The sequence below is a fragment of the Sciurus carolinensis genome, chromosome 5 (assembly GCF_902686445.1).
Source record: "Sciurus carolinensis chromosome 5, mSciCar1.2, whole genome shotgun sequence".
NCBI lineage: Eukaryota > Metazoa > Chordata > Mammalia > Rodentia > Sciuridae > Sciurus > Sciurus carolinensis.
Window position 1 is genome coordinate 131,042,353 of NC_062217.1, and position 21,884 is coordinate 131,064,236.

The 21,884-nt window shown below is 47.8% G+C and overlaps 1 protein-coding gene across 4 annotated transcripts in view; it reads left to right on the forward strand.

The window, feature by feature from the left end:
- Positions 1-17,128: 17,128 nt before the first annotated feature.
- Positions 17,129-21,884, forward strand: part of Sh2d4b (SH2 domain containing 4B) — an 81,371-nt gene continuing 76,615 nt past the window's right edge. For 3 of the 4 annotated variants that reach the window (XM_047553411.1, XM_047553413.1, XM_047553412.1), the window contains exon 1: positions 17,129-17,314. In XM_047553411.1, the coding sequence (XP_047409367.1) occupies positions 17,131-17,314 (184 nt within the window). In that variant the 5' untranslated portion in view covers positions 17,129-17,130. The remainder of the gene's footprint in view (positions 17,315-21,884) is intronic. The other variant, XM_047553414.1, reaches the window with a different exon arrangement.

Sequence of the window (21,884 nt, forward strand, 5' to 3'; positions counted from 1 at the left end):
GCTGCTGTTTTGTGGTTTTTATTTGGGGTCACTACCAAAATGGTTTTTTTTTTTTTTTGTTTTTGTTTTGTTTTGTTTTGTTTTTGAATCTTCAACTTATATTTATAAATGCAGACAAAAATTAACTCCTCAATGGACAGCTTACTCCCCCAAATTATTACAATTTTCATTTAGCATTTGATGTTCTACCATAAGAAGTTCATCAGTTATTATATTTATTACAAAGTACATTTCACCCCTTTCTCCACAGGGCAGAGCAGGTATTTTCTTCGGCTGGCTCCCATAGCCAAAATGGTTTTAAGTAGCATGGTGTAAATTTGGCTGCAGGGGAACCAGCAGGATCAGGTGTAACTAGACATACAGAAGTGCAGATTGGCATGTTTAGTTATCCTCTGAATGAAGCTACAACTGGAACTAGTTGACTTGGGGCATAGCCACCCCTATGTGTAAGTGAGAGCAGGAAGAACTTTGACTCCTCAGGCCCACAGGAAACATTACATTATGTGATCCCTTTCCAAACCCTGGCAGTACTATGGACCCAAGCAAAAGCACTTGGGGACTGTGGGTTAGAGTCTGGGTATTGCTACTTCATGAGCCACGTGTCCTGGACTTGCTGGCCTATCTGTATTGGGGGACGGGAGAGTGTCAAGGGCTGTGTCTACCTCAGCGGGAGCCTTCTACCCAGCCTCCCTGCCAGTGTGTTGGTGGCCACAGACCCTGCCTGCCAGAGTGTTGGTACCAAGGGCTCTAGACACCTGCTGTCCCATCTGTTCACGTAGTCCTGCTGCCTGGACCCTTCTGGAATCTTCCCAGATGCCATGCTCCAGTTCAGGATGAAGTCTAGCCATGACTTCCATGGTTGAGTTTCTCAATTAGTTTATAAAATGTTCAGACCATTTCATTTGACTGAGTAGTTGGTTGAAGAAAGAAAATAAACCAAGAATCAGGGAGCCTCCGACTTGTAGCTTAGACACCCTGCCCTGGCCTGCCCTACACCTGCATCTTCCCTGTCCTTTGAGGCTGGACAGAGGCCAATGTTCGAGCTCTGCACTCTCTCCTTCTCCCTCCTTATAGCTCACTTTAGCTTTTTGCTTTTTCTGGCAGTGGCGGGGTTGGAACCAGGGTTGTGCTTGTAGGCAGGCGCTCTACCACTGAGCCACACCTCCAGTCCTGCTCGCTCACTTTCAAGTCTCTGAGTCCTTCCTGTGACCCTCCTGCCTGCCTACTCGCAGGACTCCACCTTGCCTTTTTCCCACCCCTCTTCCTGTTGCTCTCTTTCTTTTCCTCCTACAGACTTGCTGTGGCTCCATTGCTTTCCTCCCAGTCTTTCACAGGCAGCTTCTTAACTGGGTTTTCTCTGCCATCCTGGTTGTCAAACCAGGACCACCCACTCTTTAAACTCCTCTGCTTCTGAGGTCCAGTGCTATTTCTATCTCTCTTCCATCTGTCCCTCTCAGGCCTCAGCTGTGTCTGCCCCACCCCCCTCAGTGACCTCCAGGACCTCCCACTGCCCACAGGTCATGGCCCTGGGCCAGGCAGGAAAACCCTGTGCATTGCTTCACAAGCCCAGGCACTAAGTGTCCTCACATGAATAACAATAAAAAATTAATGGATAAGTACCTTCCAGCAACACAGGAAGTGCTCAGAGTACTTAAGAATTAATAACTCATTCAGTCACCAGAATAGGTCTGAGGAAGCCATTTTCATGCACAAAACATGAGCCTCAGAGAAAGGTAAGTTACCTCCAAGGATTTGGGGAGGGCCTGGTTTAACTCTGGAAGCCTGTCCCGAGAACCTCACCTTACAGCTGAAGCAAGAGGCCAGGAGATAACCAGCCAATTCTGAATTCCAGATATAATTTGTTCCTGCTGAGCAGAACCAGTCCTGGAAGGTCCTCCAGCTCACTGGGCTCTGGTGGATCTCCAGGCATTTGGGAAAAGTGGGAAAATGGTGATCTCGCCTCTGTACCTGGACTTGAGTGCCCAATGTGGTTTTGGGGCCTGTGGGAAAGTGGGGCATTGCTTCTAAGGAGTATAGCCCCATCCTGGGCTCTGGGCCCTGGTGCTGCACAGTAGGCTCAGTTCTCTGCAAGACCTTAGCTGTGCTGTGTTGAGACCACAAACTGCTCCCTGCTGTGTGTGAGGTGCTTATCTCTGGGGTTGGTTGGGGACAGAGCTTCCACCTAATCAGCAAGCCTGTGGAGGCTTTCTGTGCTCAGCATTGTGGGGTCAGACACAGCCTTCTTTCAAGGAAGTGCTGAGCAGAAGCCACTTGGGTGCTGTTCATGCATATGAATTTAGGCTGTTGCCCTAGTAGAAGGAGGGCCTCTGTCTAGCAAGAGGGACCGCATGATGGCTCCTGGCTAGCAACCTCAGGAGCATATAGAGGTACAGAGAACTGGGAGGGCTATCTAAATGACCCAGCACCTGAGACTCCTCCTGTCATGAGAAAGTCCCTCCCCAGATGTCAGCACTGGTCCCCACTAGTTGAAATCCCTCAGGTCCACCAGGTGAGAGGGGAGTGTTAGCGCAAAAAGAGAGACCTGAATGAGTGCAAATGCCAAGCCTTGGCTCTTTTATTCAGGAATGAAGGCTCATTCAGGAACAGGAGTACAGGGATGGAAATGGGGTCATGGAACTGTTTCCTGGTGAAAAGTGAGCCCCTGAACAAAGAAAGGGACTGGATTTATATAGGTTATTTCAAGGGGCGGTCTAGTGAGCATCTATCAGTTTGCTTGGGTATGCAAACCTTTTGGTCATGGTTTGTGGATGGTGTTTGAAGAGATTAACACCTCCCAGAGACTGCTTCCTTTAAGGGTGGTAAAACACATCCTCCCTATCTGCATCTGGCCAGTGCCTAGAAAACATTTGCCTTCATTTTTTCACTCCCTTTTCCCAGATCTCATTATCTTGGGGATCTTTTTATTCTCTATATCCATTAGAGGGGAGGATCAGTACTTCACGTGGGCCTTTGCTCCCGTGTCATAATGTTTGTGTCTCCAGGGCTACAGGGCTTTAGCTTGTCAGCCCTGAGCTGTGGGAACTGTCCCCCATGATGGATCTCAGTAGAAGTGCTTCTGTCTGATCATGTCCAAAGGATGCTGCTGGGCTTCCAGGGCAGACTGGGCCACCTGCAGGACTGTTCTCATTTATCTGATGCTCTCCAAAGATCCAGAGAACCATATACCTTTAGGGCATTTTGAGCTTCTTACAAAGTCACAATTAACTGGCCTTTCCTCCTCAAAGGCTGCATTAAAACCATATTCATTCTCAGAAAGCTTTGGGGGGCTTTATGGGGCCTCAGCAATATTAAATGAACACTGTAGGACTGGGGCTATTATGGAACTTTAGGAGAAAGAAAGACAAAAAGCTAAGGATATATTTAAGTGGGTATTGTTCCAGAGGGTACCATGGGGTCCCAGCTCTGGAGAGGGCAGAGTAAAAATTCCTTACACAGGTTGGAGGTGATTGTTTCTTCACTCTCCTTTCCCATGTTCTGTGTCCCATATCTCAGCAGGGCTTTCGAAAGCATGACTTGATAACTACCAAAATAAATTACCACCTTGGACTGTAATCTTGTCACCTAAAACAACTTTTAAATGAGTCTTTTTAAAATATAAGTAAAAGCAGTCTAAATGGAGTGTAAAGCGAATTTTTTTTCTGTTGCCAGAGGCAACCATGATAAAGTATCCTTCCAGCAAGTGTCTTCAGATCTTCACACAAATGGCAATCATTTTACATAGTACATGATTAGTTTCCGTGGTGCATTTGCATGGTCACATGGTCCATTATGGGACTGTGCCACCAACAAAGGGACCTTGCCCTCAGACCAGAGGAGTATGTTTACAGTCACAGGTAATAGAAAACCCAGTTCAGACTGTCCTGAACAATGAAGGGAGGGTTTTGGCTCGGAAACTGGAAAGTCCAGAGGTGGGGTGAATTTCAGGGCTGGTTTGATCCAAGTGGCTGAGTGAAGTCAACAGGATCTGGTTTCCTTTCTGTTCTGCTTTCCATGGTGTCCCCATCTTTTGGGCTGAGGGGAGAACCATTCCTCCTGGGACAAGCCATGAACTCCCATGATGGGTGCAGCATGTGGGAAAGCCACTGGTGGAAGGGAGGCCTTCCTGCCTGTTCATTTCACTTAAACCATGTGGCAGGGAAGCAGAGTCCTGTAGGATGGGGGATGGATGCTGGATGCTAACAACACCCCCCCCACACACACACACTGTAGATGAACATTAGGGTAGCGTGCAGAATTTTGCTCTAACAGGGACTTGCAAAAAAAAGCACATGGTATTTGGTTAATGGAATTACTTCTTAGTAGGATTTGTAACATGTAAGGGAATTCTACAAGAGGTGGACTTACATCTTAATGAGTGGCGCTCAGGCTGGGTATGCCTCTCCTGCCAGGCCATTTCTGGTGTGTGGGATGGTGTCCTGGACCCCCACCCTCTCTCAGTCTTTTCAAGGATCAAATGAGATATGGTGGGTAAAACATTTAACATAGTTAGTATGGTCCCCCCCCCCAGTTATTGCTAATATAATTTGGAGATTAAGGCGATTTGATTGGTAACTTTTAGTCCCCGCCTGCTGAACTGCCTGGATTATATGTCATATAGCTCAAGTTCAGAGCCCAGTGAAATGAGTAGGATGAAATGTTCATTTCCCTGTCCCTTTAGGCACAGGCTTGCAGGTCTGTAGGGAGCCTCAGGCATTTGGAGTTCAAGATCTGATTTGCTTTCTGTGCCTTTGGATACCAAGGTGGGGTGGGGGTTGCCTCTTGCCTGGAGCTTGGATCCTACTAGAAGCTTTCACAACCAAAGAAGTTGCCCCTTAGTCCTCAAAAGCAGCAGAGGGACTTCCACCTATCAGGGGTTCCAGGATTGCCACTGAAGCCCAGGGGCCCAAGAGGGATGGTCCACAGGGATAGAGGTAAGCTGGAATAGCAGGACCTGGTGTGTACTAATGCACTCCGAAAACTTCAGAACGTCTACCTTGAGTGGTTAGTGGACCCCATCTGGCCCCATGGTCCTGGTAAGAACAGAGGCCCAGAGAAGTGCTAGGACCTGCTAGAGGAGGCCAAGTGCCCTCATCTGACCAGGTATAGGAAGCCTGCGGTCATGCTGACTCTATGAGAGCCAGGGGACATGTGTGAGACTGGCACATGGGCCCTGCTGTGCTTGTCAGGGTGCCCTGAGAAAAAACTTGGTGTCTCAAAACTGTGGGAATGACAGGAAAAGTCAGGTAGAGTGTGGCAGTCATCGCCACCCGGGCTGGTGTCATCCTCTTCTCTCTGCAAGGTGGCCACTTCAGCCTTTACTTTTATATTTTCTTTTTTTAAAAAAATCAACAGATGTAGTTCAATATGGGATGGCTTGGCATGTCTCTGGGAGGTACTGAGTACCTTATCTCTGAAGGAATACAAGCCCAGGCTGGATACTTATCTGGGATAATATGGATAGGACAGGTAGCGCATGGGTTTTGTGCTGCCTGGACTGAGAATAACGCTGTCCATCTATTGATTAAAAAAAAAAGAAAAGAAAAAAAGCATGACTCAAATATTACATATGCACACGTCAAGATTTTAATTCATTAAATAAAGGGAGTTGGTAAGATTAACAGTCAGTTCAAAGGAGGAATCACAATGAATCACAAATCCATATGTAGTTAAATGTTGAAAATGGATTTTTTTTTCAGAAGGGGGACAGTTGAATCTCTGGGATATATGTATATCTGTTGACAATAACTCTGCAACATAGAGAGTTGTAGAATAGCTTAAAGGCAATGAAGATCTAGAATTAGGATAAGATAAATTGAAGGGTGTGCCCCAAACAATGCATAGGTTTCCACTGAAGACACTCAGAATTTTTTTTTTTTTTTTCACTTATTCCCAATTCCCTTCCACCTCTTGTCCCTCTAGCAGAGCTCACTTTAAAAATAGAACGCAGGCAGGTCATCCAAAGGAGCCAGTGGCTCACAATGAAAAGAGTTGCTTGGGAATTGGAACACCTAGATGCCCCAGCTAAGGGACCGCCACTGTGGGAGGCATCCTGAGGGTCCTTTCAGCATGAATGGGTGGCTCAGGCCATGTTTGCCACCAGCAAAGCCCATGTCTACAAATCTGCTTGTTTTTTGTTTTAACTAAGGAAAAGCAAACAAACAACCTTATATTTTCTTTCTTAAATAAAAAGGGATTTGCTTTGTTGCCCAGACTGGCCTCAAACTCCTGGGCTCAAGTGATCTTCCTCCGTCAGCATCCTGAGTAGTTGGGACTACAGGCATGAGCCACTGCAAACCTGCTTTACATCTGCTTCCTGGTCCACTCCTGCAGATACCTCAGTTGCGGCATGCCAAACTGCTCAACTTATTTTCTCTTCCCCCAAGCCTAAGTTCCACCCACATCGCAACTAGCCTGTCTTCTGCATCTCAGCCGGGCACTTCACCGACCGTCAGTGACCAAATCCAGGAATATGGGTATCACCCTACTCTGAGGATGAAATTGACTCCTCTGTCATCAGTGGGCCATCTATCCTAAAAGTTAAATACATTGACCAGCCAAGAGATGCTGAATACTTCACTCCCTGGAGTAGCCACAATAACAGATTTTAGTGCCATCTTCACTCCTTGTTTGAACGATTTCTGAGACGCCTCTGGTTTGTAACATATATATTCGAATCTCTTCAAGCATAGCTGCACATTTTTAAAATTTTTGTTTTCTTATTTATTTAGGTACTGGGGATGTAACCCAGTGGTGCTCTACCACTGAGCTATATCCCCAGTCCTTTTTTTGAGTAGTTTGAGACAGGGTTTTGCTGTAGTTACTGAGGGTAGCCTCAGACTTGGGGTCCTCTTGCCTCAACCTCCCAGGTGTATGCCACCATGTCCAGTGCATAGCTGTATTCTAAAGTGTGCTTACTTCTTTTCTCTGTGAATCTCAGAGATTCCTGTAAGGGTGGTAGGACTTCGTTAGTAGAGAAGGAAACCTGCAGTGGATGTTCTAAATAACAGTGGTGTGGGGGTCCCCAGCCCCTAGCTGATGAATTCTTCCTTCCATCCTCACTGCAAAACAATTCTTAGAACTGGCAAAGGCATGCATTTTAATGTTTCAATTTTGGTGTTTTTTTTTTTATTTTTTAACTCTTACAACCTCCCTGTGTTAGTCAGTTTCTATCACTAAGGTGAAATACCTGACTTATAAAGAGAAAATGTTTATTTTGGCTCCAGTTCAAGACTGATTGGTCCATTACTTTGGATTTTTAGTGAGACAGGACATCATGGCAGAAGCATTGGCAGGCAAAACTGCTCACCCCATGGCCAAAAAGGAAAAGCAAAGGGCTGGGGAGATAGCTCAGCTGGTAGAGTGCTTGCCTCGCAAACACAAGGCCCTGAGTTCGATCCCCAGTACCACAAAAAAAAAAAAAAAAAAAAAAAGGAAAAGCAAGAGAAGATGGGGTTGGGGTTTCACACCCCCAGTGACCTGAGGACCTCCCATAGGGTCCCACCTTCTTTAAAGGTCCACAACACCTCCCAATACCACCACCTTGGGGACCAAGGACTTGGTGTGTGTGGGGTTGTGGTTCTGGGGATGGAACCCAGGGCCTTACCCATTCTACCACTGAGCTGTGCTCCCAGCCCTAGGATCATGCCTTTAACACATGGACTTTTGGGGACATTCAACATCCAAGTTAAGCACCCCAACTCCTTTCCTTAAGGTCATACCAGAATAGGTGCCAGTCACAGGCCTTGAGGAAGCAATATGGGTGAGTGTTCATTGTGGTTCTCAGGATTGAGGTTGAAACTGGGGCACGTAAGGCCATAAAGCCTTCCTTTTATCCACTATGAAAATGCAACAGTCTGATGACAATCTCAGAAAATCTATAGTAGTGCCAAAGTTGCTGGACAGGTGGGGGATGGGGAGAGAACTATTTACTCCATTACAAAAGAGAAATAGACTCAGACCAATGAACTTGCTAGATGCCAGATGACTGGGAAGTAGCATAGCTGGGATTACAGCTAGAATTTCCACTTTAAGGACTGTTGTCTCTCTCTCTGATGACACTAACTCATAGGACACATCAGTGAGGAAGGATGTGGGCAGGTGTGTGTGCTGATGTAGCACAATGCAAAAGCCAGGAATTAAATCCCTTTTCCTCAGAAAAATGGGAATAGTACAGTCATTCCAACACTAGCTTATGAGTTAGGGCATGGTTCTCAAAGTGTGGTCCCCGGGTCAGCAATTACAGCATCACCTCCAGATCACTTCAAAATGCAGATTCTATGCACTTCTTTTCCCCAAGTACATGGAGTCAGATACTTGGTTAGGGTCAGTGTTCTGTGTCAGTCAGCTTGTAAGTGATTTTAATGCACACTAAAGTTTGAGAACATAAGGGACAAATCCGAACAGACTAACCCCTGTAACGAACATCTCCTAAATTTTGATGGTTTCGAAAAAATGTTTATTTCTTGTGTATGTTACTTTCTCTGGTGGCTTCTGGGGTTGAGTGGGGAATACTCTGCTCCATACAGCCTCTCAGGGACCCAGTCCCCTTCAGTCTTATGGCCTTATCTCCTGGAGCTCCTTGGAGTTATCTCTAGTCACCTGGTGGTTGGGGCGAGGGTGAGGACCAGGGAGGATATTGGGAGCTAGACCTGGATGGGACTACATCACTGTATTCACAGTCCATTGGCCAGAACTCGAACTAGGTAACTACAGGGGCCTGGCAAAGACCTGGGAATAAGATGGGAGGTCAGACACTGGACACCAGGGTTCCATGCCCCAAGTCACAGTTTAGCGAAATGAAGATGAACTGGATTTCCTGACTTCCTAAATCTCTCTTTGCAGGAATTTGGGGTACAGGTTGGGGTGGGTGCTGGCTGGTTTGTCTCATAGTCTTTGTTCAGCCTTCTCTGCTCTATAGAGTGCCCTGAAAGCAGTGGGCTTCTCAAATTCTGGGTGGGAGAGTGGGTTGTGTCCAGACTGGAGGACAGACAACACACTGATTCCTCCACACACTGCCCTTCAGTGTGGCTCAGCTACAGTTCTTGGGAGTGGCAGCTGCATGGCCCTGGAAGGACCATCCAGTCTAGAATAAGAACAGAGCATGGGAGGGCAGGAGCTGTTCTTGTCTCAGTGAGACCTGCCTTTAGTCCTGGATTCACCTTTAGCAGCTGTGTGACCCAAGTCTTGGTTTCCTCATATGTGAACTTGAGGTAATAGAATTGCTAGCTTCATAATCTTGTTCTGAGAATTAAATGAGATACAAAAAGGAAACCCCTGGCAAAGACCCTCCTGCCACACAGACATAATATTGACAGTTCTACCCTGACTGCTCCACCAAGCAGGACATGGGGGATGGGGGCCACTGGGCTCTCCTAGAGCCTTGGAACCTGGCAGCAGGGGCTCACTCCAGTTCTCAGTCACTTGCAGGACAAGGATGGCTTCTCACTACTGGTCAGGATGGGTTGGGCTGGTGGGGCTGGGCTTGAGGTTTGTATGTGACTTGTCTGCAGCTGAGTGGGGCAGCAGACAGGGCTAACTTTGTGTTTAGTAGGACCCAGGAGACCAGGGCAGGTTTGGTGGGAGGCTGTTCATAGCATTGGTTGTCTAGGACAACAGTTCCCACCCGCCCTTGGAATTCACAAGTATGAACCTTGGACTATGAGTTGGTGTCTATTAAACCAGCGCTGAGTGGCCTCAGGAGAGGGATCAGATGAACAACCTTTCTTATGAGGAGGATGGGGTTTCTAGGAGAGGTTTATGGGGCAAGGGTGCAGGCTGGTGTTCATCCTTTGTGTCAGATGGTGGTGGAAAGGCTGCAGCCATCTCACTGCTCCCTCCACTCTGCGAACCCAGAGCCTGTGAGCAGGAGATTTAGCTCCTCTAGAAACTGTCCCTTCATTGTGTCATGGCTTCTGCCAGTGAAGCAAAGGAGGGAGGCCTGGGACACTGCGTATCTCTAAGAGCCTACATCCAATAAGGAAGTGAGGGCTGGATTTGGAGGTCTGGGAAGGTTCCCTGTGGGAAACAGGTCATCAGAAAGACCCAAGTTTCTCCTTTTTGCGGTCTCATGTCCTGCCCTTCTCTATAGCATCCATGACAAGACAGGTGGAAACAGAGGCAAACCACTGGGTGGTCAGGAGACACTGGCTGCAGTGGTCTAAACCTTAACTCAGGTTAAGCAAAAAGGGGGCTTTATAGTCTCCCACTTCCACTAAGGACAGGGGTATGTTCACAGACTCAGAGCAGAACCAGGGCTTTGGGGCAGGCAGGGACCTTGACACCTCCAAGGTGACCTCCTTATGGGCTCCTCTGCTGTCTTTGCAGGTTGGTCCCACTCCCTCCTACTGCACACAGACCTTAGAGGGAAACTCAAGGCAGCCTCAAGTTAGTGTCTATGATAGAAAATAAGCTCATTATCCCCTATGTTTGTTTATCAATCCCAGACCCAAGTCCATACCTGTCTAGCATGTAAGTCTCCTTTTAAGCCACAAGTATGGGGAAGCTTTCTAGGCAGAGAGAACTAGTTATCCCAGCGCACTTCCCACCTAATATTATTTTGATTCACCAAATCAATGAGGAACCAGGCCCCAGATTAAGAAGCAGACAAACAGAACTGATGTTGTCACCCAGTGTGTGCCTGGCTGGCTCATACAGGCCCTATCTGTACCCAGGTACAGATGAGGAAACTGAACCACAAAAACAAGGCCTTGGAGCTCACTGGTCTGGTAAGGTCCCATGTGAGTGACACAGGTCTAGTTGGCTACAACCATGAGCTCTGCTGCTGGAATGTGTGTGTGTGTGTGTTTACACAGCAGTTTTGTTTGTTTGTTTACAAATGTTAGCATGGGTGTCCTGCCCTTTAGAGATACTTGGACGCCCCCAGTTCAATGGTGAGGAAAACTCCAAGCCTTCTACATGATTTTTGCTAATTTTTGGTGACCATGCTCCTAGCAGCCCATGTACCCCAAAGCACAGAGATCACTTCTCTTTAGTGATCTCTCTTGAGTCCCACCTCTATTCTGCAGAATTGGATAAAGTTCACTTTTTAAATAGAAATCTCACAGCAAGCATTTTGTAAATTAAATCACACTGATAAAGATTTGGGGCAGGGTGTTCCTAACCAGGTTAGATGACTCCCTCCCTCTCTTCTTCCCCTGCCTTCTCTGAAGATCACAATCCCTAATTCCCAGCCTCACTTCCAAATCTAACAAGGTATCCAGAAGGGCAGGGCTTTTTCCTTTTTTTTCCACCTTTTAAAATCGGAGCATTATAGTTGTACATAATGATGAAGTTGTTTTTCCATATTCATACATGCACACAATATAACTGGCTCCTGTCAGGAGCGGTGGTACCAGCACACCTGTAATCCCAGTGGCTTGGGAGGCTGAGACAGGAGGATCATGAGTTCAAAGCCAGTCTCAGCAAAAGTGAGGCACTAAGCAACTCAGTGAGACCCTGTTTCTAAATAAAATACAAAATAGGGCTGGGAATGTGGCTCAGTGGTCGAGTGCCCCTGAGTTCAATCCCCAGTACCACCCCCTGCCAAAATATATATATATATGGCCCCTTACTTTTAATAATTCAAATTATACTCCTTAGAAAGGAGTGGGGCTCGAACTAGTCTTTGTCTTGCTATGTAAGACTGAGGCCATACTACATACATCCATTTTCAGGGCCTGTTGTCCCCTTTACTAACACATCTTGGGCACTTTCTTTATGCCAAAACTCTTCTCAGCTGCAGTTCTAATGACTGTACTGCATTTTATCCTATAGACGTGCCATATTATTATTATTGTGAAAATTTCACTATTATGACAATGTCACAGTAATGATCCTTAGTTAGGTCACAGATCCCCTGCCCCCACACACACTGAGGATGTGACCACTGAGGAGTGTCCTGGTAGGATCCCAGGTAACAGATAATTGCTACTGGCAAATCATCTTAGCTTCATTTATTGGACATCCATTTTGTTTGTGCTATTTTTATCATATGCTAATAATTTAGTGGGGCTCTTTCTTGATTCCATCTACCTGTTCTTTTAACAATACTGAAATGTTTAATTTTATGTATTGGAATACTGGCAGTATAGAGTTAAATAGTCGTTCAGTATATGGGGAGCTGGTCTCATCTTTTATTTTTATTTTTTCTTTCTTTGGTGCTGAGAATCGAACCCAGGACTTCCCACGTGCTAGGCAAGTACTCTACCACTGAGCTACACCCCCAGTCCCTCATCTATTCATTCTTTTGGTTAACTTGAATCATTTTATAAAGGCTCTGCCCCAATTTCCTTTCAGATTTGAAATGATATTGTTGATAAATTAGAGATTGTATTAGTTATATATTGCTGCATAACAAATTATCCTCCAATTTAGCATCTCATAACAACACACATGTCTTTCATACCCCTTCTGAGGGTTAGGAATCTAGTAGCTGAGCTGAGTGGTTCTGGCTCCACATCTCTCATGAGATTGCAATGAAACTGTTGACCAGGCTGAGATTTCTCCCAAGCAGAGCTGGAAGATCCTCTTCCAACCTCACTCATGACCAGCATCAGGTCTCAGTTCTGCTCATGGGCCTCACAGTGTGGTTTTCTGAGTGCATGACGAGAGTTGAGAGTCTGAGCTAGACATTCTGGTGGAAGGTATACTCCTTTCTACCATGTTTGATTGGTCACTCAGACCCACCGTGATACATATGAAAGGTGGATTTGCAAGGGTGAGAGATCCAGGAGGTAGGGGTCTTTGGGAACCATTCTTGCAAAACCGCTGATACAGAGATTAATTGGATATTTGTCAATATTGGGTCTTTTCTGATTGTGAACATAGTGTGTTCCTAGACCAACTTAAAGTCTAGGTATGCTCTCAGCAGAAAGGTCTACTTTTCCTCTTTGTAGGTCCCCACTTCGTTAAATTCATTCCCATTATTTCATATGTCTGGTTTCTGTAGTGACCAGGATCTTACTTTGTACATTGGTTTTTCTTCTCCTTCCTCCCTTAAGTCATTATTTTATTTTACTTGAAAATATACCTCCAATTTTTTCTAAGTACTTGCTACACTCATGCAGTGACACTATTGATACTATGCCCACGATTTTTTAGTGGTAACAAGCAGAAACTACTGTTGACTTTCACTGAGCCCTTGGATTGCAAAACTGAGATCAGGTAAGACCCTATGAGTGCTCTTAGGAGCAGCTTCCCAAGTGATGATGCACCAGGGAAGGTGGACAGAATGTAAGGAAGGCCCTCCTGTAGCTGATTCTTCCACAGTGGCTTTGCCGTAACTGTAGAGGAGATGACATGGTTGTCTGGCCATCACTGACCCTACCTGTGAGGGACCATGTGGTCATGCTGGGGAAGCCAAAGCAGGTGACCTGTGACAAGGCTATCCATCCACCTAATGCAGCCCATGGCTGCCAGATTCAAGTGTTCAGCATCCTCTCTGCAGAGCCCTGCTCTGGATGCCTCCCCAGCATTTGTACAGGCTCTGGCTAGTTCTACCTGGAAGGTTCCTTCTTCATCCATTTTCTACAGGTATTTACTAGGCACTGCCATGTGCTAAGGAACATTATACATCCGTGACCAACCAGGTAGAAGGACTTGCACTTGGAGTGCTTATTATCCAGCAGGGAGAGACAGAAAGAAATTTTACTGCCACATAAATAGTTTACAGAGCAGAGGAAGGGAGGTGGAATCAGGAGGATAGGGGAGATAAAAGTTTGAGCCAAGACTAGAATTTGGTAACTGAGCCAAGTGAGGTCTAGGCAGAGGGATGAGCCACTGTGAGGCCCCGGGAAGGGAGATTTCTAGTGTTTTTGCTGCCTAGTGTGAGACCAGCAGGCTGTAGCCAATGACCAGGTGGAAGGGGTGGAGAGTGCCATCTGATGGGTGGGGTGGAATAGGGCTGATCATGAAGGGCCTGTGGGCCCCTGGGAGGACTTGAGTAAAATCGGCTTTGAGCAGAGAAATGGCATGCTCTGATTTGATTTAAAGAGGATTTTAGTAGAAGGAGAGATTCTGGATAAGAGACTCTGGGACCCCCAATTCTGCTCTTACCTGACCCCCTTGACAATGCCTGTTTAGTCCTTTGTTCCCTCTCTCCTGGATCTGGCCAGCATCTGATGACTATTCTCCCTGCTTCCTGTTTCCACCCTTTCCACATTAGTGACAAAGTCGTTTCAGTAATGTCCTGAAGCCCTTCTCCAGATTATGAACCTGAGGTGACATGGATGGTTTGTCCACCCTGACTTCCTGGCTTAGGGAGGTCTGGCTCTGCCTGTGGTCCCCCTCTCTGGGTGGGTCCCTGCTCACAGGGGCTCATCTCCAGAGGTTGGTGTCTGTAGTTCTTATTTTAGGACTTTTGAAGTACATTTGATTTCAGTCATGTGAGTTACATAAGTGTATCTTAATCACTCTGTAAAACACAGAAAAAATTAAAGTGTTCTCCCTCCCCATTCCAAGAAGAAACAGTGCTAAACAATTAGATGTGAAATCAACCGTATTTTTCCTTTGTTCATACACAAGTAATCAGAATTTCTATTTTATTTTTTCTCTCCCTTCCCATGTTCAAACATAGACTTTAAAAAATGGATTACCCTGTGCACAGTGTTCTGTACGTTGCCTTTTCATTTTATCTGCCTTGGATCTTTCCCCTGGCCAAGACTAACCCATCCCACTCTGACAGGAGTATACAGTTCTGCACTGGGCGACCCCTGACCTCACCAGGGACTTTCAGGTGGTTTCCAGTCACTTGCACAATAGCATTGCATGCGCGTAGCTCATGGGCCTGAAAAAATTGCGTTAGACTACAAAAATAAATACATCACATGGCCAATGAGAAATGAAAACAGAATACAGCGGGTTGAAAGGCGACCCTAACCGGGTCTGAGAACCCCTGGTCCCTCGCCAGCACATCCTGTCTCCGGCTCTTTGCGAAGCCCAGCGGCGCCCTGTCCGGCCGCCAGAGGGCGCCCCATGCCGGGCCCGGCCTGAGCGACGGGCGGAAGCCAGGTGGGAGGTGACGTACAGGACCGCCCAGCGGCCCCACCTCTTCTTTCCGGAAATCCGATCTAACTCGCAGAGCGTCTGCGATCTGCCTTGCGGTCACGGCCCCGGGGTTCGGTGTCTTCTGGCCTCCTGCCCCACTGACCTAGGATTGCCAGGGAGCACCCCTCCCCCCAGCGAGGTCCGTTCTGTTGTACAAGACCGGGAGCTAATCAGGGTCATCCTCCTCTGCCCCCACCACAAGGAGGACGCCATCACCACCCTGCCAGAGAACTGGACCTCATGCCCATTCCCCCACCCGGTGGGCGGGTACTGCTGCTCTGAACAGCATTCTCTTCTGCCCTCTGCCCCTTCTTGTCCTGGGCTTCTGGGGAGTCCAGAAAGGAAGAAAGAGGCCGCCGGTGGAGGCCAGATCCCTCGGTTGCCTTCCTCCCCTTGTCGAGAATTCTCCCTGGACTTTGAGCTTCCTCCAGTCCAGCCACGGTTAATGCCAGGAAGGTCAGAGCAAGCGGAGGCTGGGGACCGTCAGTCAAGAACCGAAGGGAGCCAGGGCCCCTAGAGGAGTCCTTTAGGTGGGGAAAAGGAGAGAAGAGGGCCGGGCAGGATCCAAGGCTGCAGCTCTGTCATGTGGCCAAAACACCTGTGTGGAGGCGCCCAGAAGAGCTGGGTCACACTGGGACTGTCTGATTCTGGGGAAGGGGCTCCTGACTGTATTTCTTTTGACCTTGAGGACTTAAAACTGGGTGGAACCTGCTTAGTCCTTGCAGTTGGGTGAGTTAACCTAACAGAGGAACTCACTTGCCACCTTCTTCCATCACTCAGGTGCTGGATCCACCCTGAGTCCTAAGGGAAGAAATGGGACACGAAGGTCACCAATCCAACTACCAAGCCACAATGCCCAATTGTACTAATTTGTTTGTTTTCCCCTGGTGGGGTTACATTTTTTAAACCATCAACAGGAAGTTAGATTTGAAAATTTGGTTGAGTCCAACTGCAGCACCTGCCATCTCTGAATTCCATTTCCTTATTTGAATAAAAGGCAGCTAGCTGTAAGTACCCTTGAACACAGGTTTTGTTTATTTTTTGGGGGGTGGGGAGGCTTTAGTCTCTGCAGCAGCAGCTCCTCCCACCCTCATGGCCAAACAGAGGTGGCTTCCCATCAAGCAGAAGGCATGTCATCCTGCCCTGCCCAGGCGCCTCTGATCAGGGCACAGAGAGGAGGCAGCTTCACATTCTTCCTGTTTGGTGAACTCCAGATACCTGCAACAACAAGGAGATCAATACCAACCATCCAAATCGGCCCCTGGGGGGTTTGTCTGTCAGCACATACCCAGTTTGAGTTTCCTTTGGGGAAAGGGGAAAGAAAATCTGGTTTCCTTCCTTTCTTGGAACTCCATGATAGCACTCCTTTCAGTGGTCTCTCTTGATACCATCTCATTTTCCTCCTTGGCTCTGATACTGATAAGAGCAAAGCAAAGTTTTAAAAGCATGACCTCAGTCTGCCAAATGGCTTGGAAAAGAGAGGGTTGGCAGTGGTGGAGCAGGTAGATGGTGGGGCTGAGGAACCCAGAAGTTCCTGGCCTGCTCTTCTGGCCTCTGTTTAAAATTGGCCCCAAAGATAGGGAATTACTAGGCAAAATGGCCTCCTCCCTCTTACCTGCAGAGGAGAGATCAGTTCTCAGCTGGCCAGGGCAGTGTCATTGATACAGCTGGTGTCATCGTTACCTTCCACTGACAGATCACTTGACACCTACTGGCCCAGGCAGAGCTGGGCCTGGGCCTTGCCCAGCTGAGCTAGAGCTTGGACCCTCCCTGTTTTTCCAGAAATCGAGGTGAGGCCAAGACACAGGTGCTGCTGGGATACTGCTCCGTGACCCAACAGAAGGACTCCTGGTGGCTGCAGGGTCCCAGCTGCTGCTTTGGCTCTTGCTGCCTGGTCCCCTGCTGTCCTGGGTAGAGGAGATGCATTCGTGGCTGGCTGGGAGCTGAGGCAGAGTGATGCTTCTGCACAGAGAAGGGGTGCTGGGAGTGGCACCAGAGTGAGGAGCCAGGGCTGAAACGTGGCCTGGGGCATCCTGCCTGACTGCCCTGGTCAGCTCTTCTTCTGGTGTATGCATCGCAGGTGGCATCATGCTGCAGCAGATCCTGCACGACATGTACATTGACCCTGAGCTCCTCGCCGAGCTCAGCGATGTGCAGAAGCACATCCTCTTCTACAAGATGCGAGAGGAGCAGCTGAGGCGCTGGCATGAGCGGGAGGCCTGGGAGACCCTGGCCCAGGGGGATGGCCTCAGGCCCCCGAAGGTCAAGCGAGGTATGTGACTGGGAGTTCACCCATCCCTGGAGGATGGAAAAGTCAGGAAGGCTAACCTGGGCTCTTCTGCAAGATATGCACAGGTGTGATGAGGTTTGACGGCTTAGAACCCTTGTGCTGTGGGTGTCTGATCCCTTTAGCCTCCTGGACTTTTATCTTTAGACCAGGACTATAGGTTTAGATCACAGCAGAGGCTCAGCAAAGACCCTGATGGGCTGGAGGAATGTGGACTTGCTTTATCTTGTCACAAGTCCCAGGTTCTAGGAAGACACCATGGGGAGCTCAGACTGAGCTCAGGCACAGTTGGCAATTGCATGATGGAAGGAGGGCATGTACTTGACCTCATGACTGGTCAGCCCAGGGTGCAAGGGAGACATGCAATTACTCTTTCCTTTGCAAGCATGGCTCAGTAGTTCTCAGCTCGGTCCCACCCTGTACCTGTTTCCTAATAGAAGGGGATGGTTCAGGTTGTGCCTGTAACTCTGCTGCGCATCTGGAGAAAGTGTGTCAGGGAATGTCCTTGCACGATGAGTCATCAACCCCAAATGGAAATAGTAACTGCAGACAAGAAAGGAGGGTGCTACCTTTCAGGTAGTTTATATGCAAAGTCACGTGCCAGTCAAGCCCGTGGATGGGTCCACCTGTAAATGAAGGAAATTGTTCAGGACCCCTGACTAGAATCTGCTGGGAATGGTGTTTTATGTGGGCACTGCACTCATTTTACACTTTGCAAAACTCATTGTCTTTCTCTTTCCCTTCCGTGACCCTCCACTTGGCCTCCATACTATTTAGACAACAAAGTGCAGTTTTGATCTTTTTTAAAGTGTTCAATTCAAGCTGTTTTAGGGCTGGGCATACAGGCTCCTTGGGGATCTGGTTCCTGCCCTTCACTCCAGCCTCACTCACTACTGGCCCGTCCCAATGTGGGCCACAGTCCCACTTGCACCAGGATGCAATTTAAGACATGTTCACTCTTGCTCTGGTCTTTGCACATGTGCTTCTAACTGTTGGGAATGAGCTTCTGCCTTCATCCACTTGAAATACTGTTAGAGCCTGTCTTGTCCTTGGAGTCTTTGGGGATGCCCCCTAGCATAGGGAGTACTTGTCCCTCTGTAGCTGTCTGGCATGCAGGACTCACCCCAGCCCTTGCATTTGACACACTGCCATTATCATTCATCATCTGCTTGCCTGGCTCTCAGTAGACTCAAAGCCACTGAAGTCTTAGGCCCTACTCCATTCTGCCCGTCTCCCTGGGGCCTACCACCAAGCTGGTGTGCAGTGTTAAATCTCTGTTTTGGAACAAGACACATCAGGACCCTGAGCGGGCAGGTTGTGGCAGAGTGTGACTTAACATAAGGTGGCTGGTGCTGAGGTTGAACCCTTCCAGGTCAGGCTGCATTGGCGGCTGCATCACTAGCTGGCAAAAATGACCAGTCACCTTTCCAGCCCCACAGGACCTGCGCCCTGAGGTCTCACATGTGTCTGGTGGCTCCTTTGGGAAGAAGACAGATGCCCAAAAATTTAACTGCAAAAATATTTATGTGGAGATTTGTCACACATTGACGTCTACATTTTCATGTATAAATTATACATTAAACTCATATGGGTTTCTGAAGATTCTTTTCTAGGTAATTAATTTTGAGATATATAAAGAATGGAAAGAGGGGGAACATGTTAAGGAATATGCATATCCTGGGTCAGGATCCTATTCAGATCCCAGCTCTGTACTTCAGTCTTGTCTTTAGGAACTGTCTGGGCAGGCTATGAGGAGCTGTGTCCCTGGACAACAAAGAACTTTTTGTTGGAAAGTCTAGCAGTCTAGGATGCCTGCTTCATATCCTGGGATCCTGATGGTGCAAAGACCCTGCACCATGCCTGTGAGTTCTCCATTTACTAGGTGCCTGTCCTGCCCTTAATGCCCCCATGTCTCTATGGGGTGCACGGCAAGTCCCTGTGACTCCATTTCAGGTGGAGAAACTGAGGCCCACAGAAAGGATGCAGTGTACCCAAGGTTACCCAGCTGCTAAGAAATGGAGTCAAAATGCACATCCTGTGACTTTGTCCTGGGGTCTGGTGACTGATGCATGCTTTTTCTTTGATTTTTGAACTGGGGACTTGAATTAGAGGAAAGATCTGTGCATGCATACATTTGTACATCCACTCATTTGTTTGCTTCTCCAACATTGAAGTGCTGGCTTTGGTGAACTGGATGGAGCTTTATTTCTCGAGAACTTAGGTGGACAGATCACAGGGAACACAGCCAACTAGAGAGGCAGGAGCCAGGCCTGGGGCCAGGCAGCTATGTGGTGGCTCAGGGCAGGAGCAGGAGAGGACAGTCTCCACCCACTGGAGCTTTTCTCTTCCTTCCTGGTCCCTCACCCCCTACTTTGTCCAGGCTTCTGAGCTGTGTGCTGGCCTCTTGGAATCCCAAGCTTGATTTCAATGGGTCTTAGCCAGCCGGAATGACACTGCACCTTCTCCTCCTGGCCGCTGTCCCCAGTCCTGCCTGTCCCCTCTGTTCTTCCCTCTCACCCTTTCTTTCCTGGGAACTTTTCCCAACTCCCGGCAGGCCTGACCTCGCTGTCCTTAGGGCTCAGGTAACACTCTGACGGCACTTATGGGCAGCCTACCACAGGGCAGGACAAGGTGTGCTGTGAGCCTAAGAACTTGACCACTCTCACACTATGCCTGTGAGACTGGGAGTAAGCAGGGTGACATGAATCCTCTGGTTCACAACACGTTGGGGGCTTTTTTGGTCTTGGGACATATATTTGGAAGCCACACACATAAGCTGGGGTAAAAGCTTAGAGCTATACCATGAAAGCAAGGCAGGAGAAGAGGTAGGGTCACTGCTGGGTGTACCTCACTGCTCTGATCATATGGTGCTTCTTTTCTATTTTCACTTTACATTTTGGCATGAAACTTCAGATGTTTTACCCAGTCACGGAAGACACAGACCCTCAGCTTGGAAGTTGGGTCATGTATCATGTTGATTGTTTTATCACATTTCTGAGGAAGTTTGTTGTCTGGTGGGAAGTTTCGTTGTTATACCGAGACTGGGAGATGTGTCGTAACCTTAAGTTCCTGCAAGACTTAAGCCAAGCCCCTTCCCTACCGATGCCGCCTCCAGCTTCGCTCCCATGGCGCTGCAAGAACTCCCACCTGCTTTAGGAATCAGCAACTTCACAGTCTTGTGGGTCACTTGTGCGCTTGCTCAGTCATCCAGTTATTCTAGTTTCTCAGGGCTAAAGCTATCGTGACCTTGGAGATAAAGACTCAGGGCACATGTTCACACTGCTCTGGTGACATGGGAAGCTCTCCCACCTGGACCTGTCAGCTCTGCCATGACTGACAGTTTCTGCCAGTGTTAAATTGGTTCCTCAGTGCCCGCTGGATGTCTGGATGTCCTCTGGAAGCCGGACGGCTTTGCTTGACCTCCTTCCTGCTTTCTCCTTAAATGTGGCTGAAACCAGCTACGCTGTGAACCGGGCTTCTCACCACACAGCCAGCCCTGAGGCAGAATCCTCACATCCCTCCCAGGTGACTCTTTGGCCTGCATCTATTCCAGCCTGTGGAGTGCTGGGGCACCAGCTTCCACTATCTCCATACCCCACAGCAGGGCTCAAGATGACCTCCCACCTCCTGGTCCACCTCTCTGACTGCTTGGCCTGAGCAGCTCCCAGATGCAGCCCCAGCCAGGGCCAGAGGCAGTCACCCTCCTAGGCCTCCTTCATGTCTCAGCAGTTCCACGCCTGCCACTCCAGTGGGAGTTTCATGAATGCAGAACTTCTCACTGGCCCTCTGCTTCCTAGGGACCATTCAGTAGCCATGGCAACTTCACCTGTTGAGTCTAGGAAGGTAGGACAGGGGGTGGGGAGGGCAAGCAGAACAAGGCCTCAGAGCAGCTGCATTCTTTGGAAGGAAGGACTCACCCAAATGGAGACTTGACTGCCCTTTAAGCATCTCTGCTTATCTAAGCCCCTCAGTGACTTGAAAGATACACCCATAGGTAGTTCATAAAAATCTTAACAGCGATTTATTAAAAGACATGCTACTATTTTATGTACTGTGAAGAAAGATGTAAATTGATCCATGACACACCATTGGTTATAGACATATTTTGATTTCAGAAATGTTAAATGAAATGTGTGTCTTTGAATCAACCAAATAAAGAATTATCTGCATTTTAGTTAGCAAACAAAATTTCAGGAAGGTTTAACAGCCTGCTCTAGGAATCAAGTGGGAGATGGAGTTAGAATCTGAGTGCAGACCTGACCTGCCAGGGTTCAAGTTTCTGATTTCTCCCGCTGCATCACACAAAACACACACACGCTGCACACACACTGTCCTTATCATGGCTTCTCCCCTGATGAAAAAGACTTATTGAAGTTGATCAAAGACAGCACACAAAAAGCAAAAGCATAAAGAATTATAAAATAAATAAAGAAAATATAAGAATATTGGGGACAGTGGAGACTTTCGTAAAATACAAGAATAAAAAAGAGAATTAAGAAAAGTCTGACTAAACACAAAATCTTAATAAAACATGCCAAACCAAACTTTCAAAAAG